This window comes from Rhincodon typus, chromosome 33 (genome assembly GCF_021869965.1).
Source record: "Rhincodon typus isolate 14 chromosome 33, sRhiTyp1.1, whole genome shotgun sequence".
Taxonomy (NCBI): Eukaryota; Metazoa; Chordata; class Chondrichthyes; order Orectolobiformes; family Rhincodontidae; genus Rhincodon; species Rhincodon typus.
Window position 1 is genome coordinate 32,796,572 of NC_063364.1, and position 22,271 is coordinate 32,818,842.

A 22,271-nucleotide genomic window follows, 5' to 3' on the forward strand; every position below is an offset into this window, starting at 1 on the left:
GTACTGCCCTTCATCAGTGCGAGGGAACATCCACATCACCACTCAGGGAAGAGTTTCAACTTTTTTACCCATGTGTAAAAGGAGAGTGTGCAGGTGACTTTATCACACAAACCTTCATCAACAAAATAGCACATTAACCTCTGCAGCAGCGAGAAGAGGCATACAAGTGATCTTTCATAGATATGAGTTCAGGTCCCAGTGATGAAGGGAGTCTACTGCCCATCTACAACACACAACCCTTTGCCTGGGTGAACAGGCTTTCATTACCAGCATTGGAAACCAGATTTTAGAACTGAAAGGCTCTGGCCCATTTTACCATCCACTCTCCAATATTTTTAAAGATGTATTTTTCTTTGATTTTCTAAAGATTGTTAGAATGACTCAATTGGTACCACAAAAATCCTACTACTGCTGTACTGTGTTTTTGTTTGGAAAAGATTTGCTCTGCAGTAAAAGTACAGCAGCCAGTTAGTGTCAAATTCCCCAGTGGAGCAGACAGATGGTTGATGCACTCCTTGGGTTACGTTTTGGTCATGTCTACTCTTCAGCGATGGCCCCATGCACAGCACGTTGGAGGAGAGCAGTGATATCATCATTTATGCAAGGTTTCTGATGCGAGGGATGGTGGGATTCAGGTTAGAAGCTTTGGTTCTATCCTCAGGGATGCTTCATAAAGAGTTTCTTCATCCATGACATTTGACCGGACCAGTAAATAGCGTGCCACCTGGTTGAAGCAAAACAAGAAGGACCCTGTGAGGATCTGGTGATTTTGAAATGGCGTGTAATTGGTCATAGCAGTTAACAAGAGTGCGGATGAAGTATTCCATTAGACTATAATCTGACCATAGTCAAGTTCAGCATAGCAATTTGATTCAAGTTGAAAGCGAATAACTTGATTAATGGAGATGCGGCAATTTGTACCCAATTTCATTGTCTGCCTCAGATCCCTCAAAAGTAGCCCAATATTGTTACATCTTCTGTTGGAAATATATTGATACCTGGAGATTACTTTCTACCATTTTTCTTCATGTAAACTGGTTACGCATTAGGAGATATTTAACCATATTAGTTGCATTCTGGACGGGACTGGATTCATATCTTGGCCAGAGACAGGTACCCTTCCCTGAGCCACCTCAGTGAAGTATAGGCCTTCAACAGCAATCTCAGGGAGGAGAGGTTTTAACTTTAAGCTTATGCTGAGCAGCTGGGGTTATTCTCCTTGGAGCAAAGAGATTCAGAAATGACTGAATATAGAGACGCCCAAAATGATGGCAGGTTTAGTTAAGGTAGACAAAAAAGCAGTTCTCATTAATTGAGAGGACAAGGTTTAGGAGACACCTATTTAAGATATTGAGTAGGGGGTGGTGTGAGGAAGAATATTTATCTGGAACACTTTATCTATGAAGGTAGTGAATAGAGACAATTAAAAACTAATAACCAGAGCACGTCGGAGGCTGGGAATACTGTGGTGAGCAACTCACCTCCTGATTTCCCCAAAGCCTGTTCACCATCTACAAGGCACACGTCAGGAGTATGATGGAATACTCCCCACTTGCCTAGAGGAGTGCAGTTTCAACAACACTCAAGATATTTGACATCATTCAGGACAAAGCAGCCAATTTGATTGGCATCACATCCACAAACATCCCCTCTCTCCACCGTCGATGTTCAGTAGCAGCAGTGTGTAGTATCTACAAGATGCACTGCAGAAATTCATCATTCTATATCCACGACCACTTCTATCTAGAAGGCCAAGAACAGCAGGGAACACCACCATCTGCAAGTTCCCCTCCAAGCCACTCACCATCTTGACCTGGAAATATATCGGCATTCCTTCACTGTTGCTGGGTGTCGAAATCCTGGAATTCCCTCCCTAACAGCATTGTGGGTCTACCACAATGGACTGCAGCAGTTCAAGAAGGCAGTTCACCATCACCTTTTCAAGGACAACTAGGGATGGGCAACAAATGCTGGCCCAGCTGAAAATGCTCACATTCCACATATGAATAAAAAAATTTCCAAAGATTGGATAGACACTTAAGGGAAACAAAGTTACAAGGCTAATGTGGTAGAGTGGGGCAATGCTTCCAAACTGGATTTCTTTTCAGAGAATCAGAATGCGTTAAATGGGCTGAATAGCCTATTTCTGCACTTTAATTACTCTACAACTCCAGCAGCTTCTCAGTTTATGTGCTACCCCACTCATGTGAAGATGCATTGAAATCAGTCTCGCATTGTGGATCTATAGGATTTGAACTCATGATGTTTTGTTTGCTAATTCACACTCTAACCAGGTTTGCAGCTCAATATTCTTCACTGCTGCCTCTCCTAACCCATCTTCTTGGTGATGAGTCACCTTCTTGAACTAAAGTGACTCATTTAATGATGTTAAGGAGAGAATCTCAGGCTCTTGACCTAGTGACAATGAAGGAATGGCCAATACATGTTCACGTTTAGGTGGTGTGTAAACTCAGAGGGGAAGCACTGGTTTAGCTGTGAAAACAGCTAGCATACCCATCCTTTTTGCAGCAGATGGTGGGGGAAAGACCATCCGAAAAATGGGTGCTAATTTGGAAAGGAATTACTTTAAAATAAAATCTAACAATTGGGTAAAAACTAATAAACATGTATTAAAAGACAATTGCTCCAGTAGTATGTGTGTACTACATAGTCAGAGGCATCAACCCTTGAACAAAACATTAAACCAAAGTCATGTCTGCTTCTCAAATTGATGTTTAGGATTCCATGGTTCCATTCAAGCCTAAAGCAGGGCGATCTCCTAACCTTCCGACCAGAATTTGCCTTTTTCAGAAATAACTTCCATCATTCTGGAACAATCTTGCAAAGCCATTGAAGTTGCACAAAACTTAAAATGAACCAACCTTGGTCTGTTGCTCTATCTTATAGGCAGTCTGCTGGAACTGTCGGATTTCTCGGATTATGTGAGATATCTGTGAATGTAAATCCAGGTTGAAAGCAGGCATTACAATGTATTATGTTGGAGTTTCCACCATCAGTCAAATATAGATCCATCTGAATAGACATATCATTGCAAGTCTACTCAACATACTTGTGTAAAATAATAAAAGCAATGAGAAAGACATAACACAGTGTGGAGCTGGAGGAACACGGCAGGCCAGGCAGCATCAGAGGAGCAGGAAAGTTGACGTTTCGGGTCAGGACCCTTCATTTCTGAAGAAATCTCTACATAATTTAGAAATCTCACACCATGTTGCCCAGTTCATTCCCCAATTCTGTTTCATCATGCAAAATTCTACTGAACCTAATCAACATTGTTTTTTCCTATTGTACAGAATTCCAAAGAAATTGAATAAAAGCTCTTTTTCATTCCTTTGTATAAAGTTTCTGATCCATAGCACCATTGTACAAGCAAGTAATTAATGCTCAGTGTAGGAGCTTGTCACTTACAGAAGTTTCTAGGTCTGACGGCAGATGGAGTTTAATCCAAACAAATCTGAGGTGATACATATTGGAAGATCAAATTCAAGTGTGAATTTTACAATAAATAGCAGAACTCTTAGGAGCATTCAAATTCAGAGGGATCTGTGTGTACAGGTCCACAGACCGCTGACAGTGGCAACACAGATGGATAAGGTGGTGAAGAAGGCATACAGCATGCTTGTCTTCATTGACCAAGGCGTCAAATATAAAAGTTGACAAGTTGTGTTACAGCTATATAAAACTTTAGTTAGGCCATATTTGGAATATTGCATGCAGTTCTGGTTGCCACAATACCAGAATGACATGGATGCTTTGGAGAAAAGGTTTACCAGGATGTTGCCTGGTTTGGATGTTTTTAGGAATGAGGAGAGGTTGGATAAACTTGGATTATTTTCACTAGAAAACTGGAGACTGATGGGTGACATTATGGAGATCTACAAAATTATGAGAGGCATAGATAGGGTGGATAGTCAGGCTTTTACCCAGGGTGAAAAGGTAAACTATAAGAGGGCACAGGTTCAAGGCTTGGTGGGCCGCAGGGCCCATTCCTGTACCATATGGAATTGTATATTGTACTGATTGATTATTGTATTGATTAAAGCAGGCTGCACGCTGGTTAAAATACATCAGGTTTAAAGAGAAGCTTTTCATGGATATTGTGCACCTACAGCTCTCAAAGCAAATACAAACAGAACAAATAAAAGTTCATCAGCATTTCTATACAGTTTGATAGACACAGTCAGTGTCACCAGCAATAGAGATGCCTCAGGGTTACTAGAATTAGCTAGACAAGGGATGAAAAATATCCAAAATCCTGATCAAGATCACTATCCGGAGACCACTACAAGAAGTGAGAGTGAGGACAAGATCAGACTTTAGCATCATGTCCTAAATGATCAAACAGCATGCTGTATGACTCTATAACTCTGACAGATGTTAAGCCTCTGCCACACACTGTCCTGCATCACACAGAAAGAGTGACAATTTGGGAGTGAGGTACAAACAGATAGTTAATAGCTATCAGGAGAGGAAACTTGAAACAGATACAATGCATCCATCTTGTGTCTGTGCCAGTGGTGAATGTTTTCCCTGCTATTTTGTGGAAATGAAGATTTTGGAAAATCTGGGAACAGGAATTGTGTTGTGTTCTTGAGTGACTGGATCTACATGATGAATCAGGCCATGTCTTACTTCTCCTCTGTAAGGAGGACCCTTCTCAAACTTTCTATCAGAGAATGGTATGTGTCAAAAGGACAAAAAATGGTTAAGCAAAGAGAAAAACAGATCAAACCAATCTTCATGGACCTACCATTCTCATCTTGGAGAAGTTGACCAACCCATCTTCAGTATAATTTGGTGTTCCCTCCTCAATGAATGCCAGGTCTGTTAGGTACATCCCCAAATAAGGAACACATGGAGGGTCACAACTTCAGGCAACAAAAAGAGAGATGTTATTTGTTAAACATTGAATTTTATAACATTAAATCCAAGATGGGAATGTGCATCCTGTGACAGCTGCTGTCTTTGTGGAGTTGATGGGTGGGAAGTGGGTTTGGGGCCTATTATAGTGGGCGCAGTATTTTTGCCCATTGTCCATATTGGATTGATAATGATGGAAATATGTCACTACATTTTCAAAAGGATACGCAGGCCTGAAGAGGGTGAAGATTTAACTAGAATGGGAACAGGAACAAGGAAATCCAGATATCTGAAGTGATAGGAGAAGCTGGATTTGTTCTTCTTAAAGCCAAAATGATTGTGGGCAGATAGAAACTAGATATTCAGAAGTCTGAAGGATTTTAAAAGGTTAAAGTAGAAGAAACTGTTTCCATTGGTAGAAGCAATGGAAAGCAGAGGATATAGGTTTTGAATGATTGGCAAAAGGACCAAACAGGAGATGACGACATTATTTGTGTAGCGAGTTATGATGATTTGGAATGCACTGCTTGAGGAGCTGTCAAGAGCAGGTTAAGTAGGGACTTTCAAAAGGGAATTGGATTAATACTTGAAGAGGAAAATGATCCAAGGCTCTTATTAAATGGTAGTCAACAGGAATAACTGGATAGCTCTTTCAAAAAGCTGATACAGGCATGATGGACTGATTGACATCATTCTGTGCTATAGAGCTGTAATTCTTTTGATAAGGTTGAATGAATTGTGTGCTCTTTTTCATCCAAATGACCTTGTGAAATGATTTGGCAACTGAACTACTAAGGAGACATATCGCCAGTATAGTTAAACCAAGTCTAAGTTCATGCTGGCGAAGGTGGTCAGGAGCCTGGCCATGTCATATGTCTCACTTGGCAGTATTTTTTCTAAAGCATGAAGTAAGTCTAATACCAAAATTCTCTATGACAAAAACTGCTCTGTGTCATTTACCATCACAATTCAGTCCTGTTCCCCAAGATTCAATGGAGTGGAAACCAATCTTGGATAATTGTGCAAGAGTAGCAAAATCAAACCAGTTATCCTTCCAACATGACAGTCAGTCTCATTGAGGAAATTGGGTCTGTATTTTCTAATGTTTAGAAGAATGAGAGGTGGCCTCACTGAATCTGTAAGAATTATGTAAATAGGATGTTTCTCCTGATTGGTGAGTCAAGAACCAGAGGACACAGGACATGTGAGGTGTAACAGGCAACCCAAGAGTTGACACCCATTTAGTACTACTGCCCAAGACTGAATTCTATTCTTATGTCCTCTACAGTACTAGTCCTCAATTTTTGCTACAGGAAATTGACACCTACTTTTTCAAAGCCTCTCGGAGGTTTTTGAATCGTCCTTCTGATGACACCAGTTTTTGCAACTTGTCAATTAATGCCTTGGTCTGAAACAAAAGGAAGCGTGAGAGAGTGTAACCGGAGCATGGACCAAGGACAAATGAGTGAAGCTGAAGATACAACCCAGTAATGGCAGCCTGCTACACTTACCTGTTTTGACACCTTCAGCCATGTCTTCTTCAGCCGGAAGATAGCACTCCGGTTCAAGGCTGAGGTTATCACCAGCACAGCGTTGTAGTTGTGTAGACACTTGCAGATATCCGCCACTGCCACCCATTTCTCAATTGCTGCCGTTCTCACATTAACATCATCACTCTTCAAAATCTCCGAAGCTATTAAGTTGCTGATCTGAAGGGACAAATAGAAAATGTCACTTTGTCATCCAACTATTATATCCATTTCCGGGCACCACACATCAGAAAAGGACATCATCAATGATTTGAAGAGAGTGCAGAGGAAATGTACTGGAAATGTACAGGAAGAAATAAATCATTCTCCATTCAACACAGAAAGCTAAGAGCAGTTTTAAAAGAGATCTTAAAATTATTAGGGGTTTATTAGACCAAATAGTAAGAAAACGGCAAGAAGATCAGTAACTACCGAACACAGATTTAAGATAACTGGCAAAAGAAGAGAGATGATAAAAATAATTGTTTTTATTCAGACAGTTGTTATGAACTGGAATTACTGACTGAGAAGAATGCTGGAAGCTTCAAAAGGGAATTGATACATAGAAACAGGAATAGACAGTTCAGCTGACCAAGCCTACACCTCCATTCAAGTTGACCATGGTAGACCATCCACCTCAATGCTACTATCCAGCACTATCTCTATATCCCTGGATGGCATTTGCTTCCAGAAATCTATTGATTTTGTCATAAATGTGTTCGATGATTGAACTTCCGAGGCTTACTGGAAAGGAGAATTCCAGAGATTCACAGACCTCAGAAGAAACTCCTCCCCACCTCCCTCTTAAATGACCTGCTCCTGATTTTGAGACTAATCCCATGGTCACCATCCAAGGAATGCATACTCTCTACAATCAGTCATAACTTTGTATGCTTCAATGAGATCACTTTTCATTCTTCGTAACTGTAGAGAATACAGACCCAGTTTCCTCAATCCTCCTTCATAATGCAATCCTGCCATCCTCAGAGTTAGTCTGGCAAACCTCGATTGTAATCTGTTTATAGCAAGTATATTTTTCCTTAGATAAGGAGACCAAAACTCTACATAATACTCCAGGTGTGACCTCAACCATACTCTTTACAATTGCAGCAAGATATTTTTAATTCTGTAACTCAAACAGAAAGTGCTGGAGAAACTCAACAGGTCTGGCAGTATCTGAAGATACAGAAGCAGATTTAACATTTTGAGTCTAGTGTCCCTTCATCAGAACTGAAAATAGTTGGGGAAGGGTAATGTTTTTGCTGATGTTGGGGTTGGGAGAATAGAGTTCAGGGAGATGGTGCTAGAAAAAGAGAGAGAGAGAGAAATAAAAAGGGATTGCTTAGAAATCTTTTTGTTTGCCTATCCCTTTCTTTCTGGCTATCTTTATTCTTCTTCTAACTTCAGCATCACATTTACCTTCTCCTGTTAATGTTTGTTCCAATTCACCCAATCCAATGGAAACTGTTGCAACCCCAAACCTCCCGGATTAATTGAGACTAGGAAGATTGTAAAATGAGGTGGAAAGCAAGGTGAGGAACAGACTCCCTGCTGGGTGTAGGAAATGGACAGGAAGAGGCTATCCAGTGCTGAGAATTAGAAATTAGTGCATGTCAGTGAAAGTGCATTGGGACAACTGATCCCACAAGCTTCACAGGCTCGGATTGAATTGCTAAACGCTTGAAGGCCCATCTCATTCTGGTAGACACAATAAGGTAAGAAAGCCCCTTGAATGTATAAAGTAAAAAGGCTGAAACATCTCAGAGGAGACCTATCTGGAATTTTCTGAAATCCTGCCACACTCAGGAGTTTTCGTCAATTTCCTGTGGCTCCCAAATCAAACTTTCTGTAGTCCATAGGACTCAAAATTAACATTCCTACTATCCTTCTCATGAAAACAGGCCAAAATCAAACTCAAATGTCTTTTACTTAACTTTAAATTGGTTAATGACACACATCAAAATAACCAACAAAACAAAAGAAACACATTATCCACCCAGAGCAGATTCAGTGCATTGAGCTGATTTTCTTGTGGAGTCTACATTAGGCAGTTGCTGGGCTTGGCATTTACTTCAATGTTGGAAGCAAAGAGGAAGGACAGATTGACGCAAGCTGATTCCCCCAAACTGGGAGGACATTGATAAGGCACATTTTTGGAATTTGATGTTCATTTGTGACTTGATAGATTTAGAAACCCTTAATTCTCAAGTGCTATAGGAGCAGGAATAAGCAATTTCACCACTTATTACTGATCTGTACCTCAACTCTACTGCACAGCTTTTGGACCATATACATTACCACACAAAAAAAACCTACCTGTCTCAGTCTTGTAAATTGCAATAAAGGCTGGGGACATAATGGTTGGTGAAGAAACACAACTTTATAGCATCTTTAATGTAACAAAATGTTCCAAGGTGTTTTTCAGAGGTATTGTGAAACAGAACAGGACATTGACCAACTTGAGGAAGTAGTAAGACAGACAATTAAGATCTTGGTTAAAAAGTTTGTTTTAAGGGGAACAAAGTATTAAGGTGGAGAGGTTAGAGAGGATAATCCAGAGGCCAGTGCCTTGACAGCTGAAAGCAAAGTCAGCAAGGATGGAGGGAGGTTAGAATAGGAAGAGCGCAGATTTCTAGTGGGGTTGTAGGGCTGGAAGAAATTACACTAGTATCATGGTGCCTCATGTTAATAGGATGTTAATTGCATTATGAAGGTTGAGGATACGTAGTTGGAGGATATTGACTGATTAGGTACCTTAAGCACAAATAAAAAGACACTTCTGCAGTACTGGATATTGGTTAGAGCGGAGGCAGACCGCTGTATTCTACAAATAAATTTAGTGTTAAATAAAATATTAGTGTCAGTTTTCTTACTTCACCATCTGGCCACCATCTTGAATGGTTCATACTCACATCATTGAAGTGTTTGGTGGTTTTCATAATGTATGGGGCTCTCTCATTCTTCTCAGGTTTCATCCAGCCCTGGCCGAAGAACTCCCTGTTGGGGAGAACAAACCTGTCAACATTTATCCATGTGAAAGGATCGCTCGCTAACATCACCTAGTTCCCTGTGAGCTGGAAAGACCAGATAGGCTGGGACTTCATTCCCTGTCAGGCTTAGAAATGAGATTTCCACTTGTGGAAAGGCTAAAACTAAGTCATAAGATTTTTTGTTTCCTTTATTCACAAGATCTGGTCACTGCTGGCAATACCAGCATTTACTGCCCACTATTAAACGCCCTTGAGAAGGTGAAGGGACAACTAAATGAACTAAGTAATTTCAGAAGACATGTAATAACCAAGGGTCTGGAGTTACTTATAAGTCATGAAGGGAGATCTCTTTCCCTAGAGCACATTCATGAACCATTTGGATATTTATGACAATCCAATAATTGCATGGTGACCAATACTGAGACTAGCTGTTTATTCAATTAATTTAGCATCCTCAGCTGCCACAGTGAGATTGAACTGATATTTCCAGATATCGAAAGAACTGCAGATATTGTAAATCAGAAAAAACTGAACAGAAATTGCTGGAAATGATCAGCAGGTCTGGCAGCATCGTGGAAAGAAATGAGAGTTAACATTTCAGGTCAAGTGACCCCTCCTCAGAACTGATGGTAGATAGGAAATTGTTGGCTTTTATGCAGAAGATAGGGTGGGGGGAGGCGTAAGGAGTAAATGCTAGGTGGGGATAGAGCCCAAAGAGAGACTGTGTAGTAGCAGACTATATGATAACAAGCCCTGGTGTGTGGGGTTTAGGGTAAGGACATGGGAGAGCTCAAGCCCTGAAGTTATTGAGCTGGATATTGAGTCGGGAAGGCTGCAGGGTCCCCAAGCAGAAAATGAGGCTCTGTCCTTTCAGCTTGGACTCAGCTGCCACTTCATACAACGCATTTTTAGCCACTAACAGTCTCCATTAATAGCTATTCACCCTCCTAGCCAGATTGTTATTCACTCCTTTGTCTGTCCATCTGCTGTTCTGTCTTTTTGAGCTCTATCTCCACCTATCATTTACTCCCTACCCCCTCCTCCAACCTATCTTTTGCATAAAAACCGACATTTCCCTAGCTACCATCAGTTTTGAGGAAGGGTCACTTGCTGAAACATTAAGTCTAATATCTCTCCACAGATGCTGCCAGACCTGCTGAGCTTTTCCAGCAATCTCTATTTTTGTTTCCACATATCATTAGTCTCATTCTCTAAATTACAACTTCTGCACAAATCACTATGCTACCATTCGCACTGGTAACTATTAATTCCAATAAAGAATTCAGGGGAAACTTGTATACAGAGTGGCTAAGATGTTAAACTGTTTATCACAGTGTAGTTGAGGTGAATTGTACTGATACATTTAAGGGTAAGCTAAATAAGTAAATGAGGGAGAAAGGAATAGAAGTTTAAGGTCATTGGATGAGATGAAGTAAGGTTGAGAGGAGACTTGAGTGGAGTATAAACATATGTACATTGATCTGTTTCTGTTTGGTATGTTCAGTATCATTCTATGAAAAGCATTTAGCAGATTAAACAATAACTTACTCATATGGAATACACCCAAAGATAAGATGATCCAACAAAGTCAACTCTTCAGCTATCTCCAAGGCAGAGAGGTTTTCAAATGTCTCTTCCTCCGCCTTTCCAAGGGAGAAGAAAGAAGACAGGACTTTAAAAAAGAACATTCTTAAGACACAACTCAGAATGAAACTTCAAATAAAAATGGATACCAACCACATTCATTATCTCATCCAAAGTTGTTTGAGGGTCAACTGAGTCTTCTTGGCTCAAAGTCCTGGAAGTTGGAAACACTTATTCAGCAAATGATACTGAGAGGAAATATGAAGGAAATCTTTAAAATATCTGAAGCTATAGATAAACTTAAATAAGCAAACTTTTCATCTGTGTGACACTCAACACAGGACTACAGCACATAGCAATATTCACAGGACAAGAACAAAATTAGAAATTTGAAAAAAAATCTGTTTTCCAGCACATAGTGATTTATGAACAATTTACTGACTTGTATTCAGTTCAGTGATTACTAAACAGCTTCATGGATTGTGTTCCCATGGGTAATAAATAGTGGCCTTAAAAAGACACAGGTCTGTAAGGAACTATTTTTACCACTAAGCTCCACACTCCCTAAGAAAGGGCTATCAGAAGAAATTGAACAGGCTGGGCTCTTGTTTTTCTTGAATGTAGAAAGCAGAGGGATGACTTGAGAGGGGTCTTTAAAATTCTGATAGGTTACATGCTAGGAAGCTGTTTGAACTTGTGTAGGCATTGCAAACCAGGGGCCATCAACATATATTCAGCACAAGTAATTCCAAAAGAGAAATCAAGAAAAGCGTCTTCACCAGAAAATGTGGAACCTGGTTGAGGAGAATAGCACAGATGCCTTTAAGGCTAAGCCAGTAAAATGCACAAGGGAAAAAGGAGGGGCAAACCAATCAAGTGAGATGAAGAGAGGTGGAACAATGTTTGACTCATAGGCTCAGACAAGGCTAGTCAACCCAAAGTGTCCATGCTAGCCAACAAAAATCTGACTACACTAATCCCATTTTCCAGCTTTTGGCCCATCACCGTTTTTGCTGGAGAGGAAGCTTCTCAGGAAAACTTGCCTGATGATGTTAGCTGCTGCTTTCCTCTCCTGTGTTAGCAACTCAGGATCATGAATGACTTCCTCCAGAAAACCAATCACTTGACTTTTCAATTCAGTGTTTGCTTCAAAATCCTGTAGATGATGAAGAGGGAATAACAATTAGCATTTCCAATAACCCTGTTTGCAGACCTAACACCCACCATGATAGTCCCCATATTCTTGGCTGACTGAAGATAAAATTGTCCCTCGTTCAAAGGACAGGATCTCAATAAATCAGATTGTTTGTAACCTTGAGTTAATCTGATATTAAATTCAGCTTCCAAATCTACACTCTCTCCTTTACCATGGCCACTGCTTCTCACCTCTGTACATTGCTTGTATCCACCACTGTCCAGCTCACCTGCTGCTGAAATTCTTATCCATAACTTTGTTACTTCCAAAATGTCTTTCCAATTCCTGCCTCTCAAGAATTCAATTTTCACCATTCCATTAGCAGACCAGTCTTCAGCTGCTTCAGCCCTAATCCTTAGAAGAGCCTCTCTAAACCTCCTTACCTCTCCGTATTATTCACTTTCCAAAAAATACCCTGAAAAACATCCTCTTTAATCAAGAGATGGTAAGAACTGCCAATGCTGGAGTCAGAGATAACACAGTGTGGAGCTGGAGGAACACAGCAGGCCAGGCAGCATCAGAGGAGCAGGAAAGTTGATGTTTCAGGTCGGGACCTTTCTGAAGAAGGGTCCTGACCCGAAATGTCAACTTTCTTGTTCCTCTTTAATCAAGATCCTGGTCAGCCATCCAATATCTCCTTGTGTCACTTGGTATCAGTTTGTTGCTTCTATGAAGCACTTTGAGGGATTTAACTAAATTCAAGGTGCTCCCTACATTCAGGTTTTTGATATTAACCCATTCATTTGTGTTACTCAGAGACTCAACTCATTAATGTAATTTGCAACTGATTGGACATTATATTCTGAAAGAACCAGTAAGCATTTATAAAAAAATACTCACGTCCTTTGAGGATCCCAATATAATTCTCAACCGATGAAGTACATTAGAAGTTCAGTCACTGTTTTAAAATAGGAAATTCAGCATTCAAATTGCACTCAAGAATTTGTCCCACAATCAGAAATGAGATAAATAACCAATCACTCTAATGTTTTGGTGAGACTAGTTAAACTATACATTTTATCCATGAATTACTGTTCTATGAATTATGATGAGGACCTTCAATGCCAGAGGAGGTGATGGCATTATGGAAATATTACTGAACTGGCAATCTAGAAGCATAAGCTCTAGGGCTACAGGTTCGAATTCCACCATGGTAGTTGGTGGAATTGAAATGTAATTAATCATATCTAGTCTCAGTAATGGTGACCCCAAAACTAAGAATGCCCCTTCTGGTTCACTGAAATCCTTTGGAGAAGGAAATCTACCATCCTTATCTGGTCTGGCTTCCACATGACCTCAAACCAGAGCACACACTCCTACCTATTCTCTGAAATGCCAGTCAGGTCACTCAGTTCAAGACCATTAAAGGATGGACAGCAAATGCCTGCTTTGCCAGAGACACAGCAACATCCCATGAAGGAATAAATCAGTTAAGGGGTTGAGATAACTTTGAATGGTGTCTCATCGAAAAGCCTGCCAATTGGAAATTACAAACTTCCTTCAGTACTGCACTGAAATATCAATCTAGAACTATTGATTCTGATCTTGACTTACACTTGAACCAGAATTCTCCACAAGATAGACAAGTGAACTACCACTGAACCAAGCTGACGCCAACAGAAGCAAATATTCGAAACTTATGGAAGACAAGTAGAAGAAAAGGGAAATAGCCATTATTTGCTCAAGGATCTCAGGGGTCTGTCAACTGAGACCACTCATCTGTACTTACTGAGCTACATCATAATTCTTGTGGATGTCCAGAAAGAAGCTAGTTATCTTTTAAGCAACCTGTTTGAAAATGTTATGAAACACCTCCAGGGCAGGCGTGACTTGAACCTGGACCTTCTGACTCAGAGTTAGGAACATTACCACTGCACCACAAGAGCCCTGGGCAAAATGGAGATATATTTTCTAATTGACCTGTTCAGAGATGTTATGACACCTATCTGGAGCAGGTGGGATTTGAACTCTGGCCTCCTAGCTCAAAGGTAGACACTACCACTGCACCACAAGAAACCTAGTCAGGATTGAGTAATGATTACCTCATGAACTCCCCCTGTCTAATCTTGAAGAGATTGATATGTCATACATTCTGTAAGGACCCTTGTGGCACTGTGGTAGTGTCCCTGCCTCTCAGCCAAGAGGCCTGGGTTCAAGTCCAATGTGCTCAAGATGTACATGATAACAGCTCTGAATAGAATGACGAGAAAGAGATTTGGCAGTGGTATGACCTAATGGATAAGGTGTTGTTCATGGTACTGTCAGGAGATTGCAGGTTAAAGTCCTGTTGCGTTTGCTTTGGGGACTCTTGTGACATTGTGGTAATGTCCACAGTTCAGAGCCAGGAAGCCTGGGTTCAAGCTTCACCTGCTCTAGATGAGCGTCTGAACAGATCAGTATAGCAAATATCATTACACCAATCATTAGTTCATTCACCAACCTTTCTTTCTCTGAAAAGTCCATGCAAGAGCTTTGATGTTCCAATTAGCATTGTAACAATAACTGATACATTTTAAATGGGCTACCATCAACATTACAATTTGAAAGGTTTGGCCACTGGCTGTGTATCTAGGCTACATCATTCTCCTGATGTGGGAAGGATGCTTCAGTGGCTGCGATCTGATGTCAGCAGTATACTTGAAGCAGTAATTGGAATTCCAAATCAATTCATTGTGGCAGCTGCACTGAAACATGAAAGGGGAGTTCTTGTTTGAAGCCTTAGAGCCACTTTTTGATATGAGTTTACTTTTCTTTGCAACATAACCTCGAGCTTTTGTCCAATAGCCCTGTTTCAACCTAAATCTCGCTGTGTCTTTCATGCATCATGTCATCAATAACCATAAGTCTAGAACTTCTGAGAAAAAAGTTATGAAATAAATACAGATGAAGAAAGCTATTCAGTCCATTACAATGGTTTGCTAATTGTTCTAAAATCATATTTCTATGTCTATTCTTGGGATAAAGCTGAAGTGGAAGAGGTCGCATTCATCGTCCACCCCTATCAACCCCAATAACATAAGGCTAGCTCCTTTTCTAGCATTGCCCTGTGCTTCCTGACATCACCCTTCAACAACCGAGCTCTAAATATAGGCTTATTGCCCCTTGTTCAAAACTCCCCCTCCACCAGCCCAGTCCCCAGCAATAGGAAATAATATATTTTTCTTGCTATCCCATCAAATTCTTTAATCTTTCTAAATAACACAATTGCACAAATAGCCACATTTATTATTTTATTAAAACTGTGGCTTATGTCTCATTGTTTTGCCTCATCATATGGTTCAGCCAATAATTACTGCACAAATATAGGATCAGCCAAGTCACATTGGTGTGGAGCACATCCTCTCAGTAGAAATTAACTTGGGGACTCACTGAACTGATTATCACACTGACTTGCCAGGTTAATGGCTAAGCCCTACCTGGGAATGCTTTGAGACCCAGTGCCTCAGTACATTGAGTACACGATTTGTTGCTGCTCTTCGAATGACAAACTCTTTGTCACAAATTCTTTGATCAGTAGGAAAACCTAGAATCAACAGAAGAAAATTAATTCAGAAATAAGTAAACGGAAAATGATACAGATGTGTTAGACATACAGTGATATGTTATCAAATACTGTGATACATCACATACACCCTTAAGAGCTACGTACACTTTGCTGTTTATGACACAGATCCCTCAAAATAACACTCTTTCAAATTTACCAGTGCAGACAAGATGGAATGAATGGACTTCTTCTGTACTGAATATTTTTATGATTCTAATATTGAAGGATCACAGCTTCAGATGTCATTCTCCATATTAAAATAATTAATAGGAAAAATATACTGAGTTTAGAATTCCTGGGGTTCCTTGACCTATTATCTCTCTGGATGAATTGATTAATTTGTTATGGGCTGGATTCCAATGTATGTTTCCTTCACTTATGCTGTTGCTGCTTGTTTTGTAAACAAAAAGACAATCCATTCTGTTGGTCCCCACAGTCCTAACATTGATAAATTAACCTGGCTCGAATGCACCATCACATTTATAGAATCATTTACCAAGAATTATTAGCAATAAGGATCCCCTGTGCCAAAGTGTGATGTGTACCTGCGCTGGCCAGGGACATCCGCCTGAACTTCTCCTTGGTGGGAGTGCCCTCATTGGCTCCTGCTGTAGCAATGGCAAAGGCTGAGGTCGCTGAAAGTGCACTGCGGTTATTGTCCATTTCCCGGCTGGATGTGACCACCACTCCGTTGTTGTAGGAAAACAGGGAGAATTCTGTGGAGTCAAAAAAGATCCTTTTAGTAATCCTAATTCGGCAATGCCTGGCCATTTTCAGATGTGGTGCAGCTTACAGTAGCTGTGCCATTCTATGTACTTCATTTGTAGCATTTTCTATATTCTATGGATTGTTATTCTCTATATTGTACAGTGCCTATATCATTTTCCATATTAGTGACATTATCTCTCCATATAAGAGAGTAACAATATAACTGTATAAAGACTGGCTTTCTGTGTGGTATTAGTTTTCATGACAAGATAAAAAATATACAGTGACTGTGTTGACTTAAGAAGACTGTGGGAAGGGAGTTGAAGAAAATCAGTTGGGGGAAGAAATAGGTCAAGAATCGTTCTTGATTCTATTCTCCCAATTTCTTAGACACTAGGTGTCTGAACTATAGAACCATAGAAAAGTGATGATGGTATGTGAATAATAAGGGATGATTGCAATTGTACATTATAAGATATTGTTCCCTATAATTTTATGGGCAATATTAACACCATTATTTTAATCAGATTATGCTGTCAACAAATAGTAATTTTAATCAATTGAATTAGTGTTCACATGTTCATTTCAAGACTTATATTACTTAAACACAAGATAAAGGAAGCTTCAAAAACAAGATCTGTATTCTGTCCCTGCAGAATAGTTTGGTAAAATTCAAAGAAATGCAAAATGTTCTAAAAGAAGGATTAAGAAGATACATAGAGATATTCTCAAGAGATGAAGAAATAACTGAATATATTTGGAGAAAATAACAATAGCAGTTTACAGAGAAAGCTTGATGCTGAAGACACATATGGCTACATTAGAGCAGGCAACCTAAATCTTGCTCAAAGATTTGTGTTTGAAGGAGTAGTATAAAGGAGAGCAGAATAGTAAGGCAGAGAGGTATAGGGAGGGAATTCCAAATCTTAGTCAACTCGGCTCGGCAATCGGGGAGTGAAAAGAAAATCAGGGATGTGAAAGAGGCCTGAATGGGAAGAGTGCAGAGATTTCTCAGGGTTGTAGGTACATAGAACATAGAACATTACAGCGCAGTAAAGGGCCTTAGGCCCTCGATGTTGCGCCGACCTGTGAAACCAATCCGAAGCCTATCTAACCTACGCTTTTCCATTATGACCATTTAAATGCCCTTAAAGTTGGCGAGTCTACTACTTTCGCAGGCAGGGCATTCCACGCCCTTACTATCACTATCCGAGGAAAAAGGCTCCCACTGTCCACCCTATCTAATCGTCTGGTCATCTTGTATGTCTCTATTAAGTCACCCCTTAATCTTCTTCTCTCTAACGAAAACAGCCTCAAGTCCCTCAGCCTTTTCTCATAAGACCTTCCCTCCATACCAGGCAACATCCTGGTAAATCTCCTCTGCACCCTTTCCAATGCTTCCACATCCTTCCTATAATGCGGCGACCAGAACTGTAAGCAATACTCCAAGTGCGGCCGCACCAGAGTTTTGTACAGCTGCAACATGACCTCATGGCTCCGAAACTCAATCCCTCTACCAATAAAACCTAACACACCGTACGCCTTCTTATCAACCCTATCAACCTGGGTGGCGACTTTCAGTAGTCACAGTGATGAGGAGTGTGAGTGGTCTGGAATTATACTTCTAGTGAGTTGACACCATCTCTGGGTCCTTACCTGAGGGATTCTTGCCTTTCAGTTTTTTTGGTGTTGTTGGAGATTTATTGGGTGAAGTTTCTGTCTCAGCCTCATCACTAAGAGCCTGCTCGCTCTCAGAATCCTCCTTGACTGTCTTGCCTGCACCTGTTTGGAACAAGACATTAATCAAACGTTTGGAGGTTTTAATATTCTCCAACCATTCAGTTCTTTATACCAGATTCCTGTTCACATTCAGGGAAAACAAACAATTCTCTTTTCAACTGTGAGCCACCCTGAAATTATTAACCTCTCATTGTCAGCATTGCAAGAGAAATGTTAACTCTATTGTACATAAATATGGCACTAAGTTTGGCTGTAAATACAAAAAAGAATCATAAATATATTTTTTGGATGATGAGTTGTCCATTTTTGGAGCACTTACTGTTCAACTACTTAAATATATAAGTCAAGAGATTTGCACACTTGAGCTAATTTAAACTATTCCTATACAGGGTAAACAGGTTGTCATGTTTTTGGGAACTGAATGCCATCCTAAACTTCACAGACAGTGGGCAGGAAATAAAATCATTACCACCTGAAAGTGCATTGCCAGCTATACTGGTACCGCCATCAAATTCAGAGGTAGATATTTGCTGACTGACCTGCTCAGACATGATATTATATACTGCTTGAGCAGGTGGGTATTGAAACCAGGCCCAACTTGTGACTTCTTTCCTGTCCAGAATTGTTTGAAGCCTTTAGAGTCTAGATATTTTCTAATCAACCTGTTCAGAGATGTTACAACACTCACTTAGAGCAGGTAGACCCTGAACCCAGGTCTCCTGGCTCAGAGGTAGGGCCACTACCACTGTACCACAAGAGCCCTGAACCCAGGTCTAGGCTGCCAAAGGTAACTCAGTACAGCTGAGAAGTGAGAGCTAGTGAAGTGCTGTAGCCTATTGCAATGTAAACGAGTGGCAGTGGGATTGCAAATGAGATAGTAAAAAGACCAGTTTCATTTATCATCCACTGGTTTCTGTCATAATTTCAGGATCTAATCCTCTGTCTGCCTGCCTGCTCAAACACTGGGCCTTGGGTTTCCTAGAATTCTTTGACTGGTATCGCCTCACTTCAATGCTTGGTGACTAGAATAAACTTCACAATGAATATTTATTCATTTCTGGTGATTAAATATGTGGAGTGATTTGGCATCAGTAACCTCACTCACAAGGTTACCGCTAACTATACTTGAGCAAGCTCATTAGAATGCTGAACATATTTTTCGAATGTCGGAGCACCCAGGTAAATTGCATGTGTTTGATAATTTATCTGTAAATAACCTGCAATGACTAATGTCTGCAACTGAAATTAACTATTTGCTGTCACCTGGTGTTCACTGCGCATCAGGTACATGAGAACACCATTCCCTGCAAGTTCCCCTCCAGGCCATTCATCATCCTGACTTGGAAACAAGTCGTCATTTCTTAAATGTCACTGGCTTAAAATCCTGAAATTCCTTCCCTAAGGGCATTGTTGGTCTACCTATACCACATAGACTGTAGCAGGACAAGGAGGCAGCTCACTACAACCTCCTCAAAGAGAATTATGGATGGAACAATAATTGCTCACCTTGTCAGCAACACTCACCTCCTTAGAATAAATAATATTATAATTCAGGATCTGACCCTGACATAGCATTAAAAACCGAAAGAACTGTGGGTGCTGTTATCACATAGCCTGCCATTACACACTACCTATTGTTAGTCACTCACAGTCCTCACTAACAGCTATTCACACTCCTAGCCAGATCGTCGGAGCCACATCAACTCCTTTGTCTATCCAGCTGCTCTTCACTCTCTTTGGGCTCTATCTTTTATCCTATCATTTACTCCCTACCCCCTCCCCTCCCTATCTTCTGCATATAAACCGACGTTTTCCTAACTACCATCAGTCAGGGGGAAGGATCACCGGACCTGAAATGTTAATTCTGATTTTTTCCTCACAGATGCTGCCAGACCTCTGCTGAGCTTTTCCAGCAACTCCTGATATTGCATTGTTTCAGAGATAGTAGGAACTGCAGATGCTGGAGAATCTGAGATAACAAGGTGTACAGCTGGATGAACACAGCAGGCCAAGCAGCATCAGAGGAGCAGGAAGGCTGACGTTTCGGGCCTAGACCCTTCATCAGAAATAGGGGAGAGGAAGGGGGTTCTGAAATAAATAGGGAGAGAGGGGGAGGCGGATAGAAGATGGATAGAGGAGAAGATAGGTGGAGAGGAGACAGACAGGTCAAAGAGGCAGGGATGGAGCCAGTAGAGGTGAGTGTAGGTGGGGAGGTAGGGAGGAGATAGGTCAGTCCAGGGAGGACGGACAGGTCAAGGGGGCGGGATGAGGTTAGTAGGTAGGAGATGGGGCTGGGGCTTGGGGTGGGAGGAGAGGATAGGTGGGAGGAAGAACAGGTTAGGGAGGCGGGGACGAGCTGGGCTGGTTTTGGGATGCGGTAGGGGGAGGGGAGATTTTGAAGCTCGTGAAGACCACATTGATACCATTGGGCTGCAGGGTTCCCAAGCGGAATATGAGTTGTTGTTCCTGCAACCTTCGGGTAGCATCGTTGTGGCACTGCAGGAGGCCCAGGATGGACTTGTCGTCTGAGGAATGGGAGGGGGAGTTGAAATGGTTCGCGACTGGGAGGTGCAGTTGTTTAGTGCGAACCGAGCATAGGTGTTCTGCAAAGCGGTCCCCAAGCCTCCGCTTGGTTTCCCCGATGTAGAGGAGGCCACAACGGGAAGAGCGGATGCAGTATACCACATTAGCAGATGTGCAGGTGAACATCTGCTTGATGTGGAAAGTCTTCTTGGGGCCTGGGATGGGGGTGAGAGGGGAGGTGTAGGGGCAGGTGTAGCACTTCCTGCGGTTGCAGGGAAAAGTGCCGGGTGTGGTGGGACTGGAGGGGAGTGTGGAGCGGACAAGGGAGTCCCGGAGAGAGTGGTCCCTCCAGAAAGCAGATAAGGGTGGGGAGGGACAATTGTCTTTGGTGGTGGGGTCGGATTGCAGATGGCGGAAGTGTCGGAGGATGATGCGTTGGATCCGGAGGTTGGTGGGGTGGTACATGAGGACGAGGGGGATTCTGTTTTTGTTGTTATTGCGGGGAAGGGGTGTGAGGGATGAGTTGTGGGAGACACGGTCGAGGGCGTTCTCGACCACTGAGGGAGGGATGTTGCGGTCCTTGAAAAATGAGGACATCTGAGGTGTATGGGAGTGGAATGCCTTATCCTGGGAGCAGATGCGGCGGAGGCGAAGGAATTGGGAATAGGGGATGGCATTTTTGCAGGAAGGTGGGTGGGAGGAGGTGTATTCTAGGTAGCTGTGGGAGTCGGTGGGCTTGAAATGGATATCGGTTTCTAGGTGGTTGCCAGAGATGGAGACAGAGAGGTCCAGGAAGGAGAGAGAGGTATTGGAGATGGTCCAGGTGAACTTAAGGTTGGGGTGGAAGGTGTTGGTGAAGTTGATAAACTGTTCAAGCTCCTCGTGGGAGCACGAGGCGGCGCCGATACAGTCATCAATGTAACGGAGGAAGAGATGGGGTTTAGGGCCAGTGTAGGTACGGAAGAGGGATTGTTCCACGTAACCTACAAAGAGGCAGGCATAGCTTGGGCCCATGCGGGTACCCATGGCCACCCCCTTTGTCTGTAGGAAGTGGGAGGAATTGAAAGAGAAGTTGTTGAGGGTGAGGACGAGTTCGGCTAAGCGGATGAGGGTGACAATGGAGGCGGACTGGTCGGGCCTGCAGGACAGGAAGAAGCGGAGGGCCTTTAGGCCATCTGTATGGGGAATGCAGGTGTATAGGGACTGGACGCCCATGGTAAAGATGAGGTGTTAGGGACCGGGGAATTGGAAGTTCTGGAGGAGGTGGAGGGCGTGGGTGGTGATACGGACGTAGGTAGGGAGTTCCTGGACCAAGGGGGAGAAAATGGAGTCGAGATAGGTGGAGATAAGTTCGGTGGGGCAGGAGCAGGCGGAGACAATGGGTCGACCAGGGTAGTCAGGTTTGTGGATTTTGGGAAGGAGATAGAAGCGGGCGGTGCGGGGTTGGGGAACGATGAGGTTGGAGGCTGTGGGTAGAAGGTCACCTGAAGTGATGAGGTTGAGGATGGTTTGGTGGTTGGGGGTGGGGTCATGATCAAGGGGGCGGTAGGAGGAGGTGTCGGAGAGTTGGTGCCTGG

The 22,271-nt window shown here is 41.9% G+C and overlaps 1 protein-coding gene across 1 annotated transcript in view; it reads right to left on the reverse strand.

The window, feature by feature from the left end:
- Positions 1 to 631: 631 nt before the first annotated feature.
- The window catches only part of rasgrf1 (Ras protein specific guanine nucleotide releasing factor 1), a 96,767-nt gene continuing 75,127 nt past the window's right edge, over positions 632 to 22,271 (reverse strand). Inside the window, exons 16-27 of the mRNA XM_048616029.1 lie at positions 18,088 to 18,213; positions 16,269 to 16,439; positions 15,596 to 15,702; positions 12,028 to 12,140; positions 11,138 to 11,198; positions 10,949 to 11,043; positions 9,323 to 9,407; positions 6,393 to 6,590; positions 6,210 to 6,289; positions 4,772 to 4,889; positions 2,883 to 2,951; positions 632 to 724 (exon numbers count right to left, since the gene is read on the reverse strand). Coding sequence (XP_048471986.1) covers positions 632 to 724; positions 2,883 to 2,951; positions 4,772 to 4,889; positions 6,210 to 6,289; positions 6,393 to 6,590; positions 9,323 to 9,407; positions 10,949 to 11,043; positions 11,138 to 11,198; positions 12,028 to 12,140; positions 15,596 to 15,702; positions 16,269 to 16,439; positions 18,088 to 18,213 — 1,316 coding nt within the window. The remainder of the gene's footprint in view (positions 725 to 2,882; positions 2,952 to 4,771; positions 4,890 to 6,209; positions 6,290 to 6,392; positions 6,591 to 9,322; positions 9,408 to 10,948; positions 11,044 to 11,137; positions 11,199 to 12,027; positions 12,141 to 15,595; positions 15,703 to 16,268; positions 16,440 to 18,087; positions 18,214 to 22,271) is intronic.